Here is a 21,853-nt window from a genome sequence, read left to right as displayed (position 1 = left end):
AAACTGGTCTGGTTCAATTAATCTTTTATATATTTGCCTGATATTTTTCATGGAGACTCTAACAATTCTGAGGATTTTTAGAATGAACTGGATTGTAATTTATGGGATTGCTTTTATATACTCAAGTAAGTTAGGGCTGTAATTTTTTTTTCAAAAAAATCATTTGCTAGGAAGCAAGCTGCTGACTTTGTTCCTTATCTCTGTACCCTTCTAGATGTCTCCTTTTTATCCACCTAGTTCACCTTTGGCTATTGCTGGACACAGGGCATACTGCCAACAAACCACTGCTTTGCTGCATCCTCCTACTATTTATAATTTCTAAGAAAGTTTGTCAGAATAGTGCAGAGGCAGTTTTAAGATGAAACTTATTTGTTCTGAAGCATGAGAATATTTTATTATTATTTAAAATTTAAGGAATCTGAAAAAAACAAGAATGTTTGATAGGTTCTAAGTAGAGTATCAGTGGACATATTAATGTGGCCAACTATTGCAGTCTGTTGCAAATTTTCAGGTCAGGTCAGTTTCTCAGTGTAAAATTATGTTATTTGATTGCTTATGTCAAATATTCTTAGATGTAATCTAATCTCAGTGCATATTTATTAAGCAATCTGGTTTTTTATTTCAATTTATTTGTATTGCATTTGGTCCACAATAGAAATATCTTTATTTTTAGAGCCATTTCCAACCTTTAATTTCTAAATCCATCAACAAACATATTCAGCTTAATTTTTACTTAGAGTAGCCCTAACAACATGGATTGCCCTTAAATTAATAGCAATTCATTTTAGATTGGTGGATCTAAATATGATCGATATTTTATATCAAGTGCTCATTTGCTTTTTAACCATGCTTTCTGCTATTCTCTTGTTTTTCATGCTTTCTCTTATTACTATGACTATTATGACTATTTTTTTATACTTGGTTATGTTTTACAGAATCAAATTGATATTCTTATTAAAAAGAAACATGCTTGACTGCTTTTTTTTAAAAGAAAAGGTTATATAAGAAGAAATAAGATACACCTCTTAGAAAAAGAAAGGCTATACTATCACATTAGCATTTTTTTAATTAGACAATCCCACTTAAGCTTTAGAAGAAATGTCCTAATGAAATATTTATCATCACAGTTCTTAGCCCAAGTTCCAAGTCAAATTTGTACAGACTTCAGTCTATGCTCTCCCGGCAGTCATATGTGTGCTAGGCACCCGTTTATCTGATTAAAAAGATCTTCAGAAAGTCCTCTAGCAATGTATTAAATTTAACACTAATTTAAAAGTAAAATTTCTGTTATGCTATTGAAAATGATCCAAAAGAAGATGAAGCATAGGTTTTACCTAAATGCTTGTACAGTAAAATGAATATAGTAGAGTAGGGTAGGATAGGATAGGGTAGGGTAGCATAGCGTAGCGCAGCACAGCGCAGAATTTTTGGCCAAGTTTCTGGACACAAGAAATTTGTTCTGGTGCAGAAGCTTTCAGTGTACATGGAAACCACCAATTGATAATAATCATAGTAATACCAATAAGAGAGGTTAATAAGGAAGATAACAAGGATAATAATAATGCTACAGCCATACAAGATGGGTAGATAAACGTAGGCATTAGACAGTACTGTGAGAATTAGGTGTTCAGCAGAGTGATGGCTTAAAGCAGGAGTGTCAAACTCAAGGCCTGCAGGCTGGATGCAGCCCACGGGGTGCTTAGATCTGGCCTGTGGGGCTGCTCTGGAAACAGCGAAGGACTGGCCCGTGGTGCCTCTGCCAGCAAAAATGGGCTCCTGATCTCCGTTTTTGGCTGGGACGGTCTCAGTGGTGGAATTCAAATTTTTTTACTACTGGTTCTGTGGGCGTGGCTTGGGCATGGTGTGGCTTGGTGGGCATAGCAGGGGAAGGATACTGCAAAATCTCCATTCCCACTCCACTCCAGGGGAAGGATACTGCAAAATCCCCACTACTGGTTCTGCAGAATCTGCTGAATAGCACCTCTGGACAGCCTCCTGCAACTCTCTGCCAGTGAAATTGAGCTTGAGAGGGCTGCCCTCCTAAACTCTGTTTATGCTGGCAGAGGGTTGCAGGAGGCCATCCCAGCCAAAAACGGAGATTGGGAGCCCGTTTTCACTGGCAGGGTGCTCAGGCCACCACAGGCACCCCCAACATGAATGACATCAAGCTGGCCACACCCCACCCTGTCCACACCCACCCCAGCCCCCCAAGGTCAAACACAACCCTGATGCGGCCTTCAATGAAATTGAGTTTGACATCTCTGGCTTAAAGGTTTAGGACTGCATAGATGTAGAAGTATTGCTCTTACAATATTTACTTATTGTACATATATCATGATATATGATGATTTAACTGATGTTTGTTTGTCTTAATTTTAACTAGTATTAATTTTTACTTATACTGGTTGCATTTGGACTGCATTCCCATAGAAGGAATGTGCCAACCCTTCAAAGTAAACCAAATTAGAAAACCAATGAATAAAGGTTAGGATTGCTTTTATTGTAACAGCTATAGTAACAGAATCTTGCCGATCTAAATGTACTCCTCCCCCATTCCTTCCTCTCTTCATCCCTTCATCTTAATGTTAGTTAGGGAGGGATTCAGTGGTGGGTTGCTCCTGGTTCTGTCCGGTTTTATAGAACCGGTAGTAAAACCGGTGGGAGGTTCTACCCACCCAGCACATCATCATTGGTGATATGCACATGCATTCGATCCCACTATGAACCGGTAGTAAAGGTAAGTGGAACCCACCCCTGTAGGGATTGTCTGATTTTTCTTTACTTATTCACTTGATATGGGTTGGATACCTTTTATCTGTTGCTTTGGTAACCACTCTTCCTTCTGTTCTTCAAGGCCAATCCCTCTATAGTGGGTTACAAATGAAGAAATTATAGAAGGGAAAGCCTGTCATAGTAACAGTCCTTAAAAAATTAATCAAAATAAACAAGTTTATTGATACGATTTAAATTTATTCTTTTCTTTCATATTGTTAAAAATACCTTTCATCCATCCATCATATTTTGAAGCAGATTTAGTTGTAATGAATTCACTATTCATGTTATCCGGGCACTGGGATATCACTTCAATAGTATCACTTGACTGGTCCAATTATGTGAACAATAACTGAATACCATAAACCTACTGATGATATATAACTCTTAGATGCTTCTTATAGACATCACATAGGAGGAGTGTCATGGCCCCGTCTGAGCCTGAGGACGAGACGGAGCCAGGGCCGACAGAGGAAGATGGTGCAGCCTCTTTGGCCCCAGAGAAATGACTGGAGGAGCAGAACAAGGCAGTCCCTTGGGCCTGGGAAGGGTCACCAGTGAAGGAGAGAGGCGCAGGATGACCAAGTGAGGGGGGAGGAGAGGGCTGGCAGCAGAGCAAAGGAGCAACGGAGCTTCAGCAATGAGCAATTACCTCCCCTCCCCCGATCCCCAAGAATGGAGAATGGAGAGGAGGCGGGATCAGCGCAGGGTGACCCAACGACTCAGGAGGAGGGCACCCGCCTCTCTTCACAAGGCTTACCTGGGGAGTGAGATTTAAAGAGACCCATTGGGAGGGGCGCTTGTCAAGAACAAGCATTGCCTTTTTCCAGTTTCAGGTGCTGTTACTGACATCTGGATACTTTGCTATGCTTTGCCCTGTTTTTCTTACCTTGCTTGCCTGACCTGGCTATGTGCAAGTTCGCAGCAACACAGTTCTGCTTCAGGTTGTGCTGCAGGTCCAGTGAACTCTTCCTGTGACAAGGATTCCCTGGGACCAAGTTCCCTGAACTGTGGCTGCTCTCAGAACTGTGCTGCTCCTCTGGACTAATAGCAGCCAGGAACTATTGGAGGTGCGTGTTTAGACCTTTGTTCCTGGACTTGCAGTGAATGGTGGGACTTTTGGAGGAAAGTTGGAGCAATAAAGGGGAGTTAAGTCTTCATTCCAGCTTTGTTGCTTCCATAGCCAGTCCCGGGTCATCACTAGGAGTGAATGTGTAGTGCTCTGTGGCCCCTACAAATCAGAAATATCTCATGCAACCTCTCTCCTCTTATCAACACTGACTGGTACCAACCACGGAGAAAGGTGGAGAATCACAGTAACATTGTACCTGCTACTTGCCAGTGTAGGTCCCAAAGAATATCATGATCAATGATATTGAAAACTGCTGAAACATCAAGAAAATCACTTTCTTCATCCTGGCTCCTCCACAAGACAGCTAGAAGTGCAATCAGGGCCATCTCTATATTTTCTAGTTGGGCCTTGTACCCGATGCACCTAGATACACCTCCTCACCAACAATGAACATCCAGGTGAGCAGAGATTAACATCAAGATTAACACAATGCCAACAGTCAATATGTAAACAATAATTCAATCAACAACACTGAAATACCAATTCAGACAAATAACCTAACAGCAAGTAACAGTCTAATCAAGAAACCACTGAGAACAAGCCCATCCATACTGACTGTTAAATAGCCACTAGTATATAAAAAAAAAACAGTAAACCCATTCCCTAACAGCACTGATGATGTTACCTAATTTGGTAATGAAATGTGTGAAAACAATCAAGTTTAGACAGCACCAAGGAACCTAAATTTAATCCTGAGCTACAAATATTATTTTCTAAAGATCTAGAAGATAGTCTATTTTCTTAAGGGCACAGTACTCTATAATTGCAATCCAGCCACTTTCTCAACAATCATGTCAGTCATCAATTTGGTTTTCATCCCACATCCAGGTTTCAGATCAGACTGACTGCCTATGGGACTAGGCAGCATTCTGTAATTACAGCTCTTATCATTTTTCAACTACCGGTATGTTCCTCCAAAACAGAAGGTTGGAGACTGGAGGGCAGTTTTCCAATTACAGTGGTTTTAATCTGTCTAATGATCTTTAACTATTGTGATCATTGAGAAAACAGAGTTTATCTGCATGTTAATAGAGTAGAAACAGTAGTTAGTAAAGAAGAAAATAGTCTACTGTGCACTCCTGTACATGTATATTTAATGAGATCTCTAAAGAAGATGGAAAAACGTTTTTATCTTTGTTAATTTTGGGGCTGTGAAATGGAAGAATTTTCTTCTGTTTTCTTGTAGTAGGTGACTCCCCCCCCCTATTCTACCATCCTGTTTTCTCTGATAGTTTTCTTGTCAAGCTGAGAAAGGGCAGTTAGTTCTTCTCAGACGAATGATCCAATGATGACCAGAAGGCTTGTGAAATTAAATCAAGATCACAAACAATCCACGCCTAGTATAGAGGATTGCATTAACCCTGAGTGACAAGCTATATATAGATTAATGGCATCTCATATTGTGAAACATTGATCTTCCTCTCTTGAAAGGAAGAGAAATTTAGGGGGTGTTTCTGGGGAAATAATGTATCTTATTTTCTGAATAGAACTCAACTTTAGCAGTTTTGAAAGATAATAGTATTCACATACTATTTCACATTTCAATTCTAAAATATATTCCAAGATTGCCCCCTTTGATTATGGCAGCAAGATTTCAATTGTGTGTTATTAATTACAAGGAGAAAATATTAGAGAAGCAGACTTGCAGTGTTTTGCAGGGGCAACTTGGATTTCATTGAAAGGAAATAATAAATGTGTCTGAGCTCAGCAAGGTCTGTTATTATGCTTGTATTTTCATGACTCAAGCAAAATTGGCTGTACTGAATCTCGATATCTACTATTTAATACGTCTGTTATCTGTATCTTAAAGTTGCTGTGAGGAACAATGCAAGTCTATTGCTCTCATAGCAGTTGATAAATCTGGAATAGACATCTGCAGAGTTAATTTTTTTAAAAAAACCTAGATAAAGTAATAGTCAATTCAGTGTATTCTGCTTATGAAAGGTTTTTGTGCCATATTTAAAAATACAATTTGAAAATGCTACTGCTACAAAGTTCTGTATAGAATTGGAAAGTGCTGTGAATAATATTTGTTTATTATGCTTTTAATTGATAACTGATTTGCTTTTTTAAGGCAGTAATTTCTCACTGTTTGAAGTACAGAATTCCTGAATTGATCTTGCTGTCCACTTCTGCAGCAATTATGTTTCTACAAATCCCTAACTAATCAAAGACTATACCCCATATATCCAATGAAAAGAATTCTGATTCACAAAAGCTTACTGTAGTAAATACATAGTTTTAAAGGAGCACGAGGGTCTCTCTCTCTCTCTCTCTCTCTCTCTCTCTCTCTCTCTCTCTCTCTCTCGTGAAACAGCAATTACTAGTTTAGTCTGTTCTATCAGTGGGAAGTATCATTTAAAATGTTTATATAGTGAGACCCATCAGTGTTCATCCGGTTCCATGGAAGTATGAAACCTAGTTCATTCAAGTGATAAATGTTGTGAGGAAGGATTTGTACTTTGTTCCAGTCTATCTTCCCTCACTCTAGCATGGAGTCCCAAACAAGGCCCAGTTCTTACCCATGCTTTAATAACACCTATAATTGGTGAGCTTAATGAAGAAGAGACTCTTAATATTTGGAGCTTCCACATGATTATAAGACTGGATTCTCATACATTATTACATGCACATGGACCTTTTCCAAGATTTTTATTCAACCCATTATCTCTTCTCTTTCAGGGATACCTGATCTTGTTGCGGTAAATGCTTCCTATCTGATCCCAAAGAAATAAAACACCTCTACCAAGATACTAATTAGTCTCCTTTTTGTAACAGTTAATTAAGCTGATTACATTTTCCTTGACTTTTATCAATTATTTACATATGAAATATATAGCAATCATTTTCCATTGACACATTTCCATATATAAGTACTATCTATAAATATTATAAATAAAAATGAGCATAATAGAAACATACAATTAATATAAATAAAATTAATATAAATAAAAGTATGATCATATTATCTTTGTTTCTTTCAAAAATTTATACTCAGATATTGAACTGAATTTATTAAACTTCTATACCACCCTTCTCCCAAAGGACTCAGGGCGGTGTACAGCCATATTAAAACACATATAAACTCACAAAATTTAAAAACAATTTAAAACGAATATATAAAATTTGGCCCACAATGTTAAAAACTAACAAACACCCGATTTAAAATTCATATTAAGCCAGCCCGGCCTGTTGGAACAAAAGAGTCTTAAGGGCGCGGCGGAAGGTACGCAGGTCAGGGCTCATATGAACCTCTAGGGGCATCTCATTCCAGAGGGCAGGTGCCCCCACAGAGAAGGCTCTCCCCCTGGGTGTCACCAGTTGACATTGTTTGGCCAACGGCATCCTGAGGAGTCCCTCTTTGTGGGAGCGTATTGGCTGGTGGGAGACTATCGGTGGCAGAAGGTGATCTCGTATATACCCAGGTGCTAAGCCATGGAGCGCTTTAAAGATGGTGACCAACACCTTGAATCGCACCCGGAAGACCACTGGGACCACCAGTGCAGCTCGCGCAGGAGAGGTGTTACATGGGTGCGACGTGTCGACCCCATGATCACCCGCGCGGCCGCATTCTGGACCAGTTGGAGCCTCCGAGTGCTCTTCAAGGGGAGCCCCATGTAGAGAGCGTTACAGTAGTCCAGACGGGACGGGACGAGGGCATGAGTGACCGTGCACAAGGCATCCCGGTCCAGAAAGGGACGCAACTGGCATATCAGGCAAACCTGATAAAAAGCTCCCCTGGCCACAGCCGTCATATGTTCTTCGAAAGACAGCTGTGCATCCAGGAGAACACCCAAGTTGCAAACTGTCTCTGAAGGGGCCAAGATCTCGCCCCCAATAGTCAGCGATGGAGCCAGTTGACTATACCAGGACGCAGGGAACCACAGTCACTCGGTCTTGGAAGGGTTGAGTCTCAGCTTGTTTCTCCCCATCCAGATCCGCACGGCCTCCAGGCACCGGGACATCACGTCAAGGGCATCATTGGGGTGGTCCAGGGTGGAAATGTATAGCTGGGTGTCGTCAGCGTACTGGTGGAACTTCACCCCAAAACCACAGATGATCTCACCCAGCGGCTTCACATAAATATTCTTATTTCATTTTCATGTTTTCATGTTTAGGTAGTTCTCGACTTATGACCACAAAGCAATGCAGTTGTTAAGTGAACCTTGCCCAATTTTATGACCTTTTTTGGTGTGGAAATTAGGTGAATAATGTGATTGTTAAGCAAATATGGCTTCCCCCATTGACTTTGCTTGTTGGAAGCTCTTGGGAAGGTCACAAATGGTGATCACATGACCCCAGGATGCTGCAACCATCATAAATACATGTCGGTTGCCAAGCACCTAAATTTTGATCCTGTGACTGTGACTGTGATGCTATCACAGTCCTAAGTGCGAGGACCACATAGACATGTGACTACATAGTGAATCATTTTTTTCAGTACCTTTGTAATTTTGAATAGTTAAACGAATGGTTGTAAATTAACAACTATCTGTATAGTTCGAATTGCTTTAATTTTCATCCCTTTTTTATATCTCTGTTTAACTACATTTTTGTAACAATATATTTAGGTATTTAGTTAAGATATTAATATTTTGTTCTAATATAGATTTTCAAGCAAAACTATTTAATAAAGATTCTGGCAATCGGGCATATAAACTAATTTTGAAAATTAATAGCTGAATATGTTGATGCTAGAATTCCATTTTATAGCTGTACAGTTTACTGGACAGTGTTTGAGCAAATAATGTTATTCTATGTAGTGAAAATGCTGTTCCATTATCTTTGGATTGTAGGTGTTGAATTATGACTCCTCCTGTCTAAATGAAAAAACGAGGATTAGGAAACCCATATTAAGGTAGTTTAGTGGTTCCTGATAACTATCGCAATTATAGTATTTTATTCCTTTTTATTAATTTCTCACTTGTATTACATAGACACTGAACTTTTATTTTGTTCCTGAAACTTGTATAAATGTGTACTGTTATTATAAATACATCTTTTTATTTAATCATCTTAAAAATATAATATAGCTCAAATATATCTTATTTGAGCTAAATTATATTTAAAATGTGACAAAATTCAGCATAGAAAATATTTTTCTTGCATGTATGTTTGACATTTATATAGAAAAATGCTAAAATTTGTTTCTTTAGGTCAAACCATGAAAGTTAAGAATTATCGTACAACTGAAATCTGAGATTGACAAGGAGCCAATTCACCACAAAACATTTGTCAGATTGAATTACATAGTTCCTTTTTAAGGAGACCCTCAAATTGCACAGTTAAACTGAGCTTTAAGATTTATTTCTTTTTCATGTGAAATATAATCCCAGCTTAATAAAATGAACATTTTAACAAAACGGAAGCCTACTTAGATAACATTTATTTTATAATGATTAATCCAATTCTTGTTTAAATTGCCTTTAAAAATTAACTTGTCAAAAGGCTGATAATAGAAATATCAGGCCTGATTTAACGAAAAAGAGGAGTGAAATGAGAATGGCTGCACTCCAATACCTATTCTGTGGAGATTTTGCTGCTATCTAATATGTATATAAACACTGACATCTAGTGGTGGCATTGCATTATCTCATCAGGACATCTTAATACATGTTTCTGTCATCCTTACTTTGCTTCAGTGATGTGTTGATTTGGATGTAGAAATCTGAACTGCAATGAAATGTCTGTGCCTCTTCCTTTCTTAAGTACAGGTAGTCCTCAATTTACAACAGTTCATTTAGCGACCGTTCAAAATTACAATGGCACTGAAAAAGTGACTTATGACCATTTGTAACACTTATGACAGTTGCACCATCCCTGTGGTCACATGATTTACATTCGGATGCTTGACAATTGGTTCATAGTTATGAGGGTTGCAGTGTCCTGGGGTCACATTTTGCAACTTTCTGACAAGCAAAGTCAATGGGGAAGCCAGTTTCACTTAACAACCATGTTACTAACTTAACTGCAGTGATTCCCTTAACAAATGTGGTAAGAAAAGTTGTAAAATGGAGAAAACTTACTTAACAAATTTTTCACCTAGCAACATAAATATTGGGCTCAAATGTTGGTTGTAACTCAACAACCACCTGTATTAAGGTTAACCATAAGAAATGTTAATTATAATTTATATCGGAATGGGAAAAATATCATTTTATTCTTTGCCTTACTCAGAAAAATATCTATGGCCAACTTTGGGCTCAATACATATTAAGATTGTGTGTGCACACACACAGATAATTTCCCTGTCTGCTTTACAAGATGTATATTCATGCATGTCCCCTTCTAATTTCTGTCATCTGAATTCCCAGTTCAATTCATGGTCTCAGAAGTTGACTCTATCCCAAACCAATAGAATTGAGCCACACAAATCCAGGGAAATGATGAAAACTGTTATTTGAATTATTTCTAGGTTCTGCACCTGAAAAAAAAAACTTTGTCTTTTGTTTTCACTATATGTGGCACCATGAATGCTACTGTTGTGATCTATCAGCCGCTGGCCCTTCCAGCAGCCAAATCAGCTGAGGAGGAGGCGTGGGAGTCAGGGTCAGCATCAAGGCAACCTGAGAGCTCCGAGGGGGAAGACGGAATGGACCTGGCAGAGAGAGAGAGAGAGACAAAGGCAGAACTTGGGCTCTCCGTCAGCCCTCAGATGGAGAGTCAACAGCCTCCAGGTCTGGAGTTGGCTGATGAGGAAGAGGAGGAACAGCTGGCTGCAGTGCCTGACGCGCGGGTGTGCAGAAGGCAGAAGAGAAGAGAGCAGTGGAAATCTGTGGGCCGATCCTTGGGAAGGAAGAGCCACTGCTGCTAGCGAAGCCCCACACTAGCTCTGGGGATAAAAGGCAGAGGGCAGAGATGAATAGATGCGGCAGACAACTATTCATCTCCCTGCCTTGTTAGCCTGCATTGAGAGACAAACTTTTTGCTGGGGCTGCTGGCGCTCCTAATAAAGGAATCTTTGAGTTAACCTCAGATGGGTTATCAAGTTTGGGGAGCTGGGTCAGAACAGCTACCTACAGTATATGCAGTGCAGCAGAAGTGTGATTAAACTGAAATGAGCTTCAGTGAGGAATTTCATGTTGGATCTGAGATAATTCGACTCTTTCCCTTTTGTGCTATTTTGTTAAAAAAAAAAGTTGCCTTTTGCCTACTGCTGCTGCCACACATGGGCAAGATATCAATAGGTCTGTGTTTCTTTTAAGTGAGAAAAAGAAGAGGAAAGAAAAGGGATTATCTGAAAAACCAGCATGGGGAATATAATTGAATGATCTTTTTCCTCTTTGCTGCTCTGTGTGTTATTTCAGTTAACAAACACCACACCAATTGCAAATGATGTCATCGAGTCTTAGCCACAACTTAAATTCTATGAAACTGTGGAAGCTGCCATGCACTGGGAACACTTTAGCATGCCGCCAGACAACCCATGACCCATTGGGTTATTGTTTCAGAGATATTTCCTTACCTAAACAAAGAAATAGAATTATTATAGGCAGGCAAAGAAATATGGGACCTGGAGCAACTTTCAACTTCCTGTTCGCTTCCTCGTTGACTTCCCTTGTAGGAAGCTGGCGGGGGTGTTGAAATGAGCCATGTGACCATGGGTGGCATGTGTGGCAATGGAGCAGTAGGCAGCATCACAGCACCAAAGCAATCACAACTTTGCCAGATTTTAATCCCACAGGTATCATGGGTTCCAGATTTTGGATGCTTTCTGTTAACTTAGTCTGCTTGAGGTACAAGGATTCAAAAATGGTTGCCCTTTGATACACCGTTCCATCCAATTGAAGGTTGCACATACTCAAATAGATACCAGACTTTTTAGTACTATATAGATTGGGCTGGCACCTATGTCAGGCAGAAAGTCATTCAGAAACTATTTCTTTCATTGACTAATAAAATATATATTCAATAAAATGAAGCAAAGTAAAACATCTAACATCAAAGACTGTTGGCAACCATTTATAGGCAAAGCTTACATATAAAGTAGCAGAATTATGCTATTTTTAGAGAGATAAATTTATCCTGATTGTGTAATAAATAATGCAATTAAAATCATCAGAGTACCTTGGAAATTTAGATAAAAGGGGGGTAATCAACTGCCGAGGACTGTCCCTGACAACACAAAAGTACGTGGGCTGTGGTTTCTATGGCACCCATGTAACGGGGGCAATATATAAGGAATCCTATTTTTTTCCTTCCGAACAGTGTGAGCAGAACATTAAACTGGCCTAAATATAGGGAAGTTGTCTGCCAGTATTAGACAGGTCATGTATTAGGACTATGGTATAGTTTTAGCCAGTAAGTAAAAGTATTTATCCAGAGATTGAATACTGCATGCAGCTCTCTATGCATTATGAGATACATAATGGAGGTGGACATTTCTGCTTCCTGAAGCTTGAAAATCTATCCCTAAATGTCTAAAAATCTTAGCCTGTTCATGAACTAGCCACCAAAGTCTAGCTTGTCTATTTTGGGCATTTGGACAAAGCGCAATTCTTAGTCTTGGAGCAATTTATTATTAGTTCCTCCTCTATAGAATAATGCACAAATGATCTCAAGGGTCTTTTAAGGCCAGCAGGAGTCAGTGACAGAGCTACTGCTACAGCATACAGTGATAAATTTATATGAAAGGTATAGTTACTTGGGTGAGTTACTAATGAATTTATATAACAGGTGAATAAAACTAGAGCCAATAAACATCTCTGTCTAATTCCACTCCTTGCTGGCATTTCCTTTATGACATATCCTTGATTACAGAACCTGACCTTCAGTCTTCCATTCTCGTGTATTTTAATGAGCAGCAAAAATAGTTTGTTTATTGTTTATTCTTTAACTTATGCTGCAGTTCAGATCTCAATTCTGTATCAAAAGCTGACTGAAAGTCAATTACTGCTGCATAAAAGGTTCAGCACCCAGTCTAGATTGGAAGACTGGTTTCTGTGCATTAATCATTTAGGTATCCACTGGGCAGACAGGTTTGAACTGGACATTTATAGCGCATATATACTGCAGAGGTAATATATTTCCTGGGTTCATATTCAAATGACATTTGGAATTTGCAGAGAAAGGGAATTTCAACATTTGCTTCGTAATAGCTATAAATACAGTCAGTATTATCCTATAAGTTGATAGGAGGTTTTGACAGTTAGGTTCAGGAGAAATTCAAATCAATTCAAATAAGTTAGGGTTTTTTTTTTTTTTTTTTTGTTTTGCTTTAATTTATATGCCGCCCTTCTCCGGAGACTCAGGGCGGCTTACAATGCGTTAAGCAATAGCCTTCATACTATTGTATATTTATACAGTCAGTTTATTGCCCCCACAATCTTCTCCTTCTCCTTCTCCAGAGACTCAGGGCGGCTTACAATGCGTTAAGCAATAGCCTTCATACTATTGTATATTTATACAGTCAGTTTATTGCCCCCACAATCTTCTCCTTCTCCTTCTCCAGAGACTCAGGGCGGCTTACAATGCGTTAAGCAATAGCCTTCATACTTTTGTATATTTATACAAAGTCAGCTTATTGCCCCCACAATCTGGGTCCTCATTTCACCTACCTTTGAAAGGATGGAAGGCTGAGTCAACCTTGAGCCTGGTGAGATTTGAACTTGCAGTAATTGCAAGCAGCAGATGTTAATAACAGTGCTTAGTCCACTGTATTACAGGCTCTTATTCCTAAAAGCCTGTACTACAGGCTCCTAAGTTCAGGAGAAATGGAACATAAAGCACCAGAAATAATATTTACCTAAAAGAAAGAATATTCTGCCCAGAAAAGGGGGGGGGGAATCCTTCCTTATATTAAATTCAACTTCTTTTGATGACATGGAAGCAATAGAAGGGAGCCTCTATCTTCCTGTGGGATGTTTTGCTTTGACTTTTCACCTGGCCAATAACCAAAGATTTCCTAGTTCTCTTCCATGTAAATACAAACCAGGTCTGACTATATTTTAGCTTCTTTAATCCAGCCAAGGTCAGAGTCATGCAAATCTTTAAAAAAGGTTGGTCATTCTAGCATAGCTAAAAATGTGGTAAAGAAGAAAAGAGGTTGCTTTAAAATCAGGTTCACGCTTGCTTTCAAGTGAATGTGGCTCTCTCTCTCTCCCTCCCTCCTCCCTCCCTCCCTCCCTCCCTCCGTCTCTCTCTCTCTCTCTCTCTCTCTCTCTTTCTCTCTCTCTCTCTCTCTCTCTCTCTCTCTCTCTCTCTCTCGTGTGTGTGTGTGTGTGTGTGTGTGTGTGTGTATACGCACACACAGCATGGAGATTGATTTTGTCCCTTTTAACCCTTCTAGATTGGAGTCTAATGTTTTTAAAATTTGGCAACTTTAACGTGTGTGGACAGAGGCTGGCTGGAGAATTCTGGAAGCTGAAGTCCATACATCTGAAAGTTGCCAACTTTGCAAAACACTAATTGACCCGGTTCCTCCAAAATGCAAAAGGACACACATTCATTTTTCAGGCATAACATCTTCAAATCAAAAAACCACATTGGAGCTATAAAATATGGGGATTGGGGAGAGATTGCTTCCAAGGGTTGTTATCCAATGAAACCTTATTTTATATATTACTTTCTTTTACACTAACTTCCTATAATTTTGGGGGTTCAAATGATACTGTGGACATCCTATCCCAGTCCCCCCTGGAGGCTGTTGGGGACTGGGTTTGATTCAACCTTAGCAAGATGAAATAGCTGTGGGTATTTGAAGTCACTGGAGACAAGGATTCTCCATCTCTGGTTCTGGATGGGGTTGAACTTCCCCAAACAGATGCAAGGAGGGTCCTCCTGGGCTCCTTGCTCTCCTCAAACAGGCTAGGAGGGCTTTGCACACCTTTAAATGGTGTGCATCCATCCCTGGATCAGGAGACCCTGCTTACAGTAACTCACGGCCTTGTAACCTCCAGTTTAGACTACTGTAGCATGCTCTACAAGGGATGCAGTGGCTCAGTGGCTAAGATGCTGAGCTTGTCAATCAAAAGGTCGGTAGTTCAGTGGTTCAAATCCCTAGTGCCGCATAATGGGGTGAGCCCCTGTTACTTGTCCCAGCTTCTGCCAACCTAGCAGTTCAAAAGCATGTAAAAAATGCAAATAGAAAAATAGGGACCACCTTTGGTGGAAAGGTAACAGTGTTCCGTGCACCTTTGGCATTTAGTCATGCCGGCCACATGATCACGGAGACGTCTTTGGACAGTGCTGGCTCTTCGGCTTTGAAACGGAGATTGAGCACCGCCCCCTAGAGTCTCTACCCATTCAACGAGGTTGAGCAGGATGAGCATGCTTCACTTACAGATATTGCATATTTCTTCAGCCAAAGAACGTTGCCTGGTGGGGACTAGAAGACAAGCTTTTCTGCTGTGGGCCCTGCTCTGTGTAACATCCTCCCTTTAGAAACCAGAATGGCCTCAACTCTGTTAGCCTTTCGTAAAGCCATAAAAACCTGGCTATGTTCCTGAGTCTGGAGCATTGTAAGTGTTAGAATGGCGCAGGAAAAGAAGACGTGACTCAGCAGAGGTCCGTTCAGCACTTTATTCATCTCATGCGGAGCTGCCGGCTGAGCTGCCGAGCCCTCCTTATACACAGCTCCGGCAAGCTAGACAGCCAATGACATCCATTTAAATTTCCCGCCGGTGGATTAGCCAACCACTGGCGGATGCCCATATAAGGACACAACGGTAAGTGTTAAGGCTATATTGCTAACTGGCCAAGTATCTTGCTCCTATGAATATTTAATTTGGATATTCTTATTGTTTTTTATTGGTCTTACTTTTTTATTGTTTTAAAATGTTTTTTAATATTTTTAACTGCAATATAGTTTTTGAATTGTAAGCTGTCCGGAGTCATTGACTGAGATGGGTGGCCATAAAAATTGAACAAACAAACAAATAAATAAAATAATAAATACATCATTTTGAGCTTTAGTCAATTTAGACCCAACTCAGGAAGTAAACTCAGGAAGTGAGTAGAGGGACTTAGGATATAGCTGACATTTCTCTTTTCATCATGTTTCAATTTCTGATTTTTCTACTTAAATATAAGCAGGGGTGGGTTCTACTTACCTTTACTACCGGTTCGCAACGGGGTCGCGCGCATGCACAGAAACATTCTGATGACGTCGGGGTCAGTGGGCGGAGCCGGTTTTACTACCGGTTCTATAGAACCGGTGCGAAATGGGGGCAACCCACCATTGAATATAAGCCATTGAAATGCCTGCAATGCAAGGCAAATAAAGGTCAAACACTATCCAGGTTTAATAAAGCTCTGTGGCAGTTGAAGCCACCATTTCTAGACGAAGCAGAAGGAAGGTCTTCTGTATTATGCAGCCTTCTTGGCTGCTGGGCTGGATTGATGCAACTCCTGATCGCTTATAAGAGGCTATTGCTTACATACGGTTGCATACTGTGTTATGGGACTATACTCTGCATCTATTATCCTGTGGATGTACATGGTGATGGCAGATGGCAATATAGAATATTTCCCCCTCCAGTTGGTTATATTAAAATAGAGAGTTTCTTACTAAGTGGCTCTTCTGCCAAGAATTCAGACTATCCATGCCAGCTCCATTGACAATGACATGGAAAATGTCCGTATGGGGTACAAAATGCAACATGGAAAACCTGTCATTTGGAAACTGCCTTTCTCCAGTGTGATGAAGTTATATGTGCAGTTTTTCCAAAAACAACACCAAATTAGTATTTCCCATTTGCAATCTGCTATGAATGTATTCAGATCACATAACTACTGTAACTTTGAGATATTTTGAATATATTTTATAACCTATTTCTTCAAAAAGGATGTCAACAAATGAAACTGAGTATGATATAGGTGTACTAATCCTAGAAGGGAAACTGGCAGAACTCTTGCCAATTTCACCCCAGCTCACCATTTTTTTCAAATGAATTAAGTGCAGAACCTCTAAGCATCTCATGGAATATGCCGCGTGGCATTAGAGTAGCATGACCTCCCTTCCAAGTCATAGAAAGAGTAGAAGGCAGAGCCATGCAGAAGCCCTTGTCAGCAGAAAATCTGTAATGCCCTTATTTAGCACAGAATCAGTTCTTATCCAGCTTATATCAGCGATCACCTTACTCCCTTTTAATTTTTTTTTTTTACAGACAGATCTACCAGCCTTTTGAAAAATGACTGGACACATTTAAGAACAAGTGTAATAATCTGTATGCCACTGGATATAAGGAATGTTATATTTATTTATTTATTTATTTATTTATTTATTTATTTATTTAGTCATTCATTCATTCATTCATTCATTCATTCATTCATTCATTCGTATATCACCTTTATAATTTTTAGAAATAACATAAGGCAGCAAACATGCTCCTCATTTCCCCACAAAAACAACAACCCTGTGAAGTGGGTTGAGCTGAGAGAGTGAGTGACTGGCCCAAATTCACCCAGCTGGCTTTGTGAGTAAGATGAGACTTGAATTCATAGTCTCCCGCTCCTAAGCCTGGACTTAATATCTAGACCAAATTGGCTTTCTATAAGGAATGCTATAATGCCCATATGCCACTTTGTGACTTCTGGGTCAGACATTACATAGGCAGAGGCTTCCTCACAAACCAGATGTCCAGTGTCTTTTGTACCCCAACTGATGGATGACAGTTCCAATGACCGGGGGGGGGGAGGATATATCATAGAATATTTATATGCTAAAATCCATGTTGAAAGAAGACAAAGCAATTTAGTTTAAAAATGAAACAGTTAAGGATCAATTTAGGCTGTTTCCAAGGTAGGATGGGGATGAGAAAAGGGCTGCAGTGTGAGGTCATCTCCTGTAAAAATGATCAATAGGACAACTTTGGGCTTCAGTTAGCAGGACATAAGAATGAGCATAACATAATTCCCAGCCTATTTAATTTCTTTCCTTTCTTGATATAAATTTTTAGCAAAAGTTTTAAGGGCCCCCGGGGGGGGGAGAGTCAGATTAGAACCAGAATTGTGGGTGTGGGGGATAACCCACTGAGGAGAGAGCCAGGTCTGGCAGAGGGGCGCGGTATGGGGGGTGTAGGACCCCGGGTCAAGGAGGGGGTTAGAACTTGTTCCAAGGATGGACTTGTCATCAGTACTGTGGGTGGGAGGGGCAGATATGGTGGGAGCAGGGGGCCATATCAAGTTGTGGGAGCACGCGCTTGCTGTTTTTGAGCAGTGGCGCACTCTGGCCCCCAATGCTCTGCTTGTTCCCCAGGTTGCACAGATCCTCAGGGCCCGGGCCTTCGGCTGATGTTGTGCAATGCCAGGTCTGTGGTAAATAAGCCCCCCTCATTTGTGATCTTGTTCAGGAGGGGGGAGCAGACCTGGCGGGTATTACGGAAACCTGGTTGGGCCAGGAGGGGGGGTCCCCCTCGTTGAAATGTGCCCACCTGGTTTCCACGCATTTCATCAGCTGAGGTCACAGGGGAGGGGCGGAGGGGTGGCAGTTGTTATTAAAGAAGGTCTTGGGCCGAGGGAGGCCACTGTTCCTCAGACCGCCGGTTGTGAGTCCCTCCTTGTGAAGTGGGGTCATGGGGTACAGATGGGCTTGCTGATCATGTACCTGGCTCCCTGCCACATGGCAGCAACCCTGCCCGAGCTACTCAACGTGATAGCCGCGGTGGCAGTTGACACCCCCAGGCTTATGGTCATGGGGGATTTTAACTTACCATCCACAGGTGAGACGTCTGAGATGGCTCGGGAGTTCATGGCTTCCATGACAGCTATGGACCTGACCCAGTTAGTTCATGGCCCTACTCACACGGAGGGAAACACGTTGGATCTAGTTTTTGTCTCTGGACAGTGGTTGAGTGATCTTGAGAGAGGGGATATAGTGATTGAGCCCTTGTCATGGTCAGATCACTTCTTCCTTCGCCTTGACGTTCGAACCGCCACACCCCGCCACAAGGAGGCAGAACAGATAAGATGGTTCCGCCCCAGGCGCCTGATGGAACCTGATAGGTTCCAGACAGAGCTTGGGCCATTCCCTGAGGCTCTGGCTCACACCTCGACTTCCACCGTGCCCTCAAAACATCCCTATTCCAGCAGGCCGGCCTGGCCTAACCTCTCTTTTAAACTGTTTTAAATTTTTAAAATTTTATATTTGTCTTATAAATTTGGGGTGTTTTAAATTTTGTTTTCTGGGCCAAATTATTTAATTGTATTTTAATGGTTTTTTAACATTTGTATTATATGTATTTTATCTTTTGGTCGTTCACCGCCCTGAGTCCTTTGGGAGTAGGGCAGTATACAAATTCAATAAATAATAATAATAATAATAATAATAATAATAATAATAATAATAATAATAATAATGGCTCCCACGTTAACCTTATCACAAATTAATCACAAATATATAGAAGAAGTATGTGTGTTTTCTTTAAAAAACATTTTGTGGGAGGGGCAGAGAAAGGGGGGCATGAATTTTAACGAAAACTGAAAATGTGAGACAGCCTTCCTCATTTTCAAAATAAACTACCGGTATCTGACCATTATAGCCAAACAGCAGATAATATTCTTCTTAGCTTTAGAAATACAGAAATCAATCATTTTTTGCAGAAAGGTAAGATTTCACAGTAAAATTGCAGATCTATTTTCCGTTGCTTATTCCCTTTGATTTTGACTGTTTTGGAATCTTTCAAAGATGTGTTTTTATCTGGTAACCATGTCTTGAAAAGAGAATTCTGGGAGAGAATATACGAAGAAACAGAACTGGGGAAAGCTTAAAACTGCAGCCATTCCTTCTTTCTCCTCCTCTTTCATATACACTCCCACATCACACACTTTAAGGCACTGGCATGCGTGCATATTCGCTAGTCTCTCTTTGGGAAGGAGACAGACAACCACATGCAGAAATGAAAGGATTCTCTGGGAATAAGCGAGAGTGAGACAGAGAGAGCTGAGTTTGTTCAAAGGGAGGAGCAGGGGGGCTTCGTGGGCTGTTTTTCCCCATGCGCTTTGCTAGTGGTGTACGATGTCCCTGCAGCCTGCCTGGTGCTGCTAGCTCCCATCAGCAGGAGACGGAGCCAGAACTGATTGTCATAGGGTAAGTCAGGAGGGGTGAGGGTGCAGTGTGTTAGTTCAAGATGGGTGTGGATGCATGCATCTATATATGTGAATTCATCTATGCGTATTCTACTGTTTGATCGTTCTCCTATCGGCATATATTTACAGCATTTTGTTTCAGCTCCTCTATGCCCCATCCTTTTGGGAAGGGAGGGTTAAGGAAGCAAGCTTCTCTGGATACATCGTGTGGCACTTTCTGAGGTTGTGGCTCAGATTTTAGGTTGGTGGGCTGCTTGCTTGTGAACAATTCATTTTCTATAATTAGCTAAATATCACAGCACAATTCTGAAGGTGTAAGTTAATACACCGCAAATAAGAGGGATATCAATATGATCCTGAAAAGTCTAAAGACAAAATAGTTTGCTTTAGGTGACATTTTGCATTATTTTTTCCTTAAGAGTTTTTAAGGACAAGGCTCAGGTTCATTGCCTCATTGACACTTTTATTCAGAGCAAATATTCCAAAAACAAATGGCAACAAACCCCCTTATGATGTAAACAGTGTCACATAGTGCAGGTCAATCTATCTAGAAAAAAATGGAAAAACCTTTGAGTTTGGTTAAGAGTATTAAGTTTCATTCCTTTTCATACAGTATACTGTATTGTGATAATCTGTATTCTCTCTCTTTAATACAAGAGAATATATGTCTGAGAAGAATCTAATGCTGTGATTTGATAAGGAAGTAGTATATTTTTTCCTTAATATGTCCTCTGGAAGAATAGGTTAATTAGTAACAATTTTGTGGGCCATGGTAAATATACAACTTGTACTTCACAGATGTTTATCTAAATGGTAACATGTAAAATTTTTATTTTTGTGAGAAGTTATTTAACATGTATTATTCAGCACCAAATGTTAAATATAACTGCCCTTTAAGAATGTTATCAGATTTATTAATTTGTATATAGGTATAGCCCTTACATAGCTGCAGAACAAAAATTTAGATATATTGGGAGAATGATAGAATTATAGCCTTTCTGCATCAAGGCCAGTCTCAGAGTTATTAGAGTTGCCATGCCATAATATCTGGAGAGAAATTAATTTTACAAATTGTGCATGAAGTGCATTTATATGGCTTGGCTTTAAGATATTGGATCCTACCCCGTTCTTTATACTTGGTGTATCTTGTAATTATAAAAGAAAAGTAGATCCCCAAAGCGGGTACTTTTTATATCTTTTTCTAACCCCATTCCTTGATTTTGAGGGTAAGGGGTAAGGGGGATGTAATACAATAACTATTTACTTTTATCTCCTTCAAAAATAAGCTGGCTAAGCATTATGGTATAATACATGAACAGTAAGTTTACTTGGTTTGATAATTTTGCATATCTATACTGTTTGTGAATGCTCAAAGTATTTCACATGCATTTTAAAATTACATAATTTTTAAAAAACAATCCATATTATTATTGTTTTAATGTGATATGCTGCAATGTTATGTATTATGTGCTATAATGTTATCCATAAGTGACCAATTATGAGCCCATTTTCCTTAGGGTAGGCCCTAGGCCTAGGGACTAGTCAGGATTTCTGCTATTGTACCAGCCACCCTACCGTGCAGCAGCCTCTCTGCCTGAGCACCTAGCATTTATTGCAGGGTTGGTGCTGGAGGTCCTGCTAATGGTTCAGGGGACTTCAATCTGCCTTCCCTAGGAGGTATAGTAACTCAGGAATTTATGGAGGCCATGACTTCTGTGGGCTTCCAGTCATCCAGGCAAGAAGTAATGATCACCCACCTGATTTGATCTTCTTGTCAAAGCGGTGTCATTGTGATTTGGAATTGGTTGACCTATCCCTGGTCCCCTTGCACAATCCTATCATAGATAGCTATGAACTTCTCTAGGTCATACCCCTCTGCAGGGAGATGGAACCTATTAATTGATCTGCCCTCCATGACTGATG

At 40.2% G+C, this 21,853-nt stretch overlaps 1 protein-coding gene across 2 annotated transcripts in view; it reads left to right on the top strand.

Moving 5' to 3' along the window:
- Positions 1–21,853, top strand: part of FAM149A (family with sequence similarity 149 member A) — a 51,610-nt gene that overhangs the window by 3,877 nt on the left and 25,880 nt on the right. Inside the window, exon 1 of one of the 2 annotated variants that reach the window (XM_034401441.3) lies at positions 19,653–19,931. The exons of the other annotated variant lie outside the window; for it this stretch is intronic. Coding sequence (XP_034257332.1) covers positions 19,837–19,931 — 95 coding nt within the window. The 5' untranslated portion in view covers positions 19,653–19,836. Of the gene's footprint in view, positions 1–19,652; positions 19,932–21,853 lie in introns of those variants that run through there. 2 annotated transcript variants of the gene reach the window in all.

This window comes from Pantherophis guttatus, chromosome 8 (genome assembly GCF_059756535.1).
Source record: "Pantherophis guttatus breed Tessera chromosome 8, ASM5975653v1, whole genome shotgun sequence".
Classification (NCBI taxonomy): domain Eukaryota; kingdom Metazoa; phylum Chordata; class Lepidosauria; order Squamata; family Colubridae; genus Pantherophis; species Pantherophis guttatus.
Note: the sequence above shows the minus strand (reverse complement) of the source record. Positions and strands in the feature narration are given on the sequence as shown.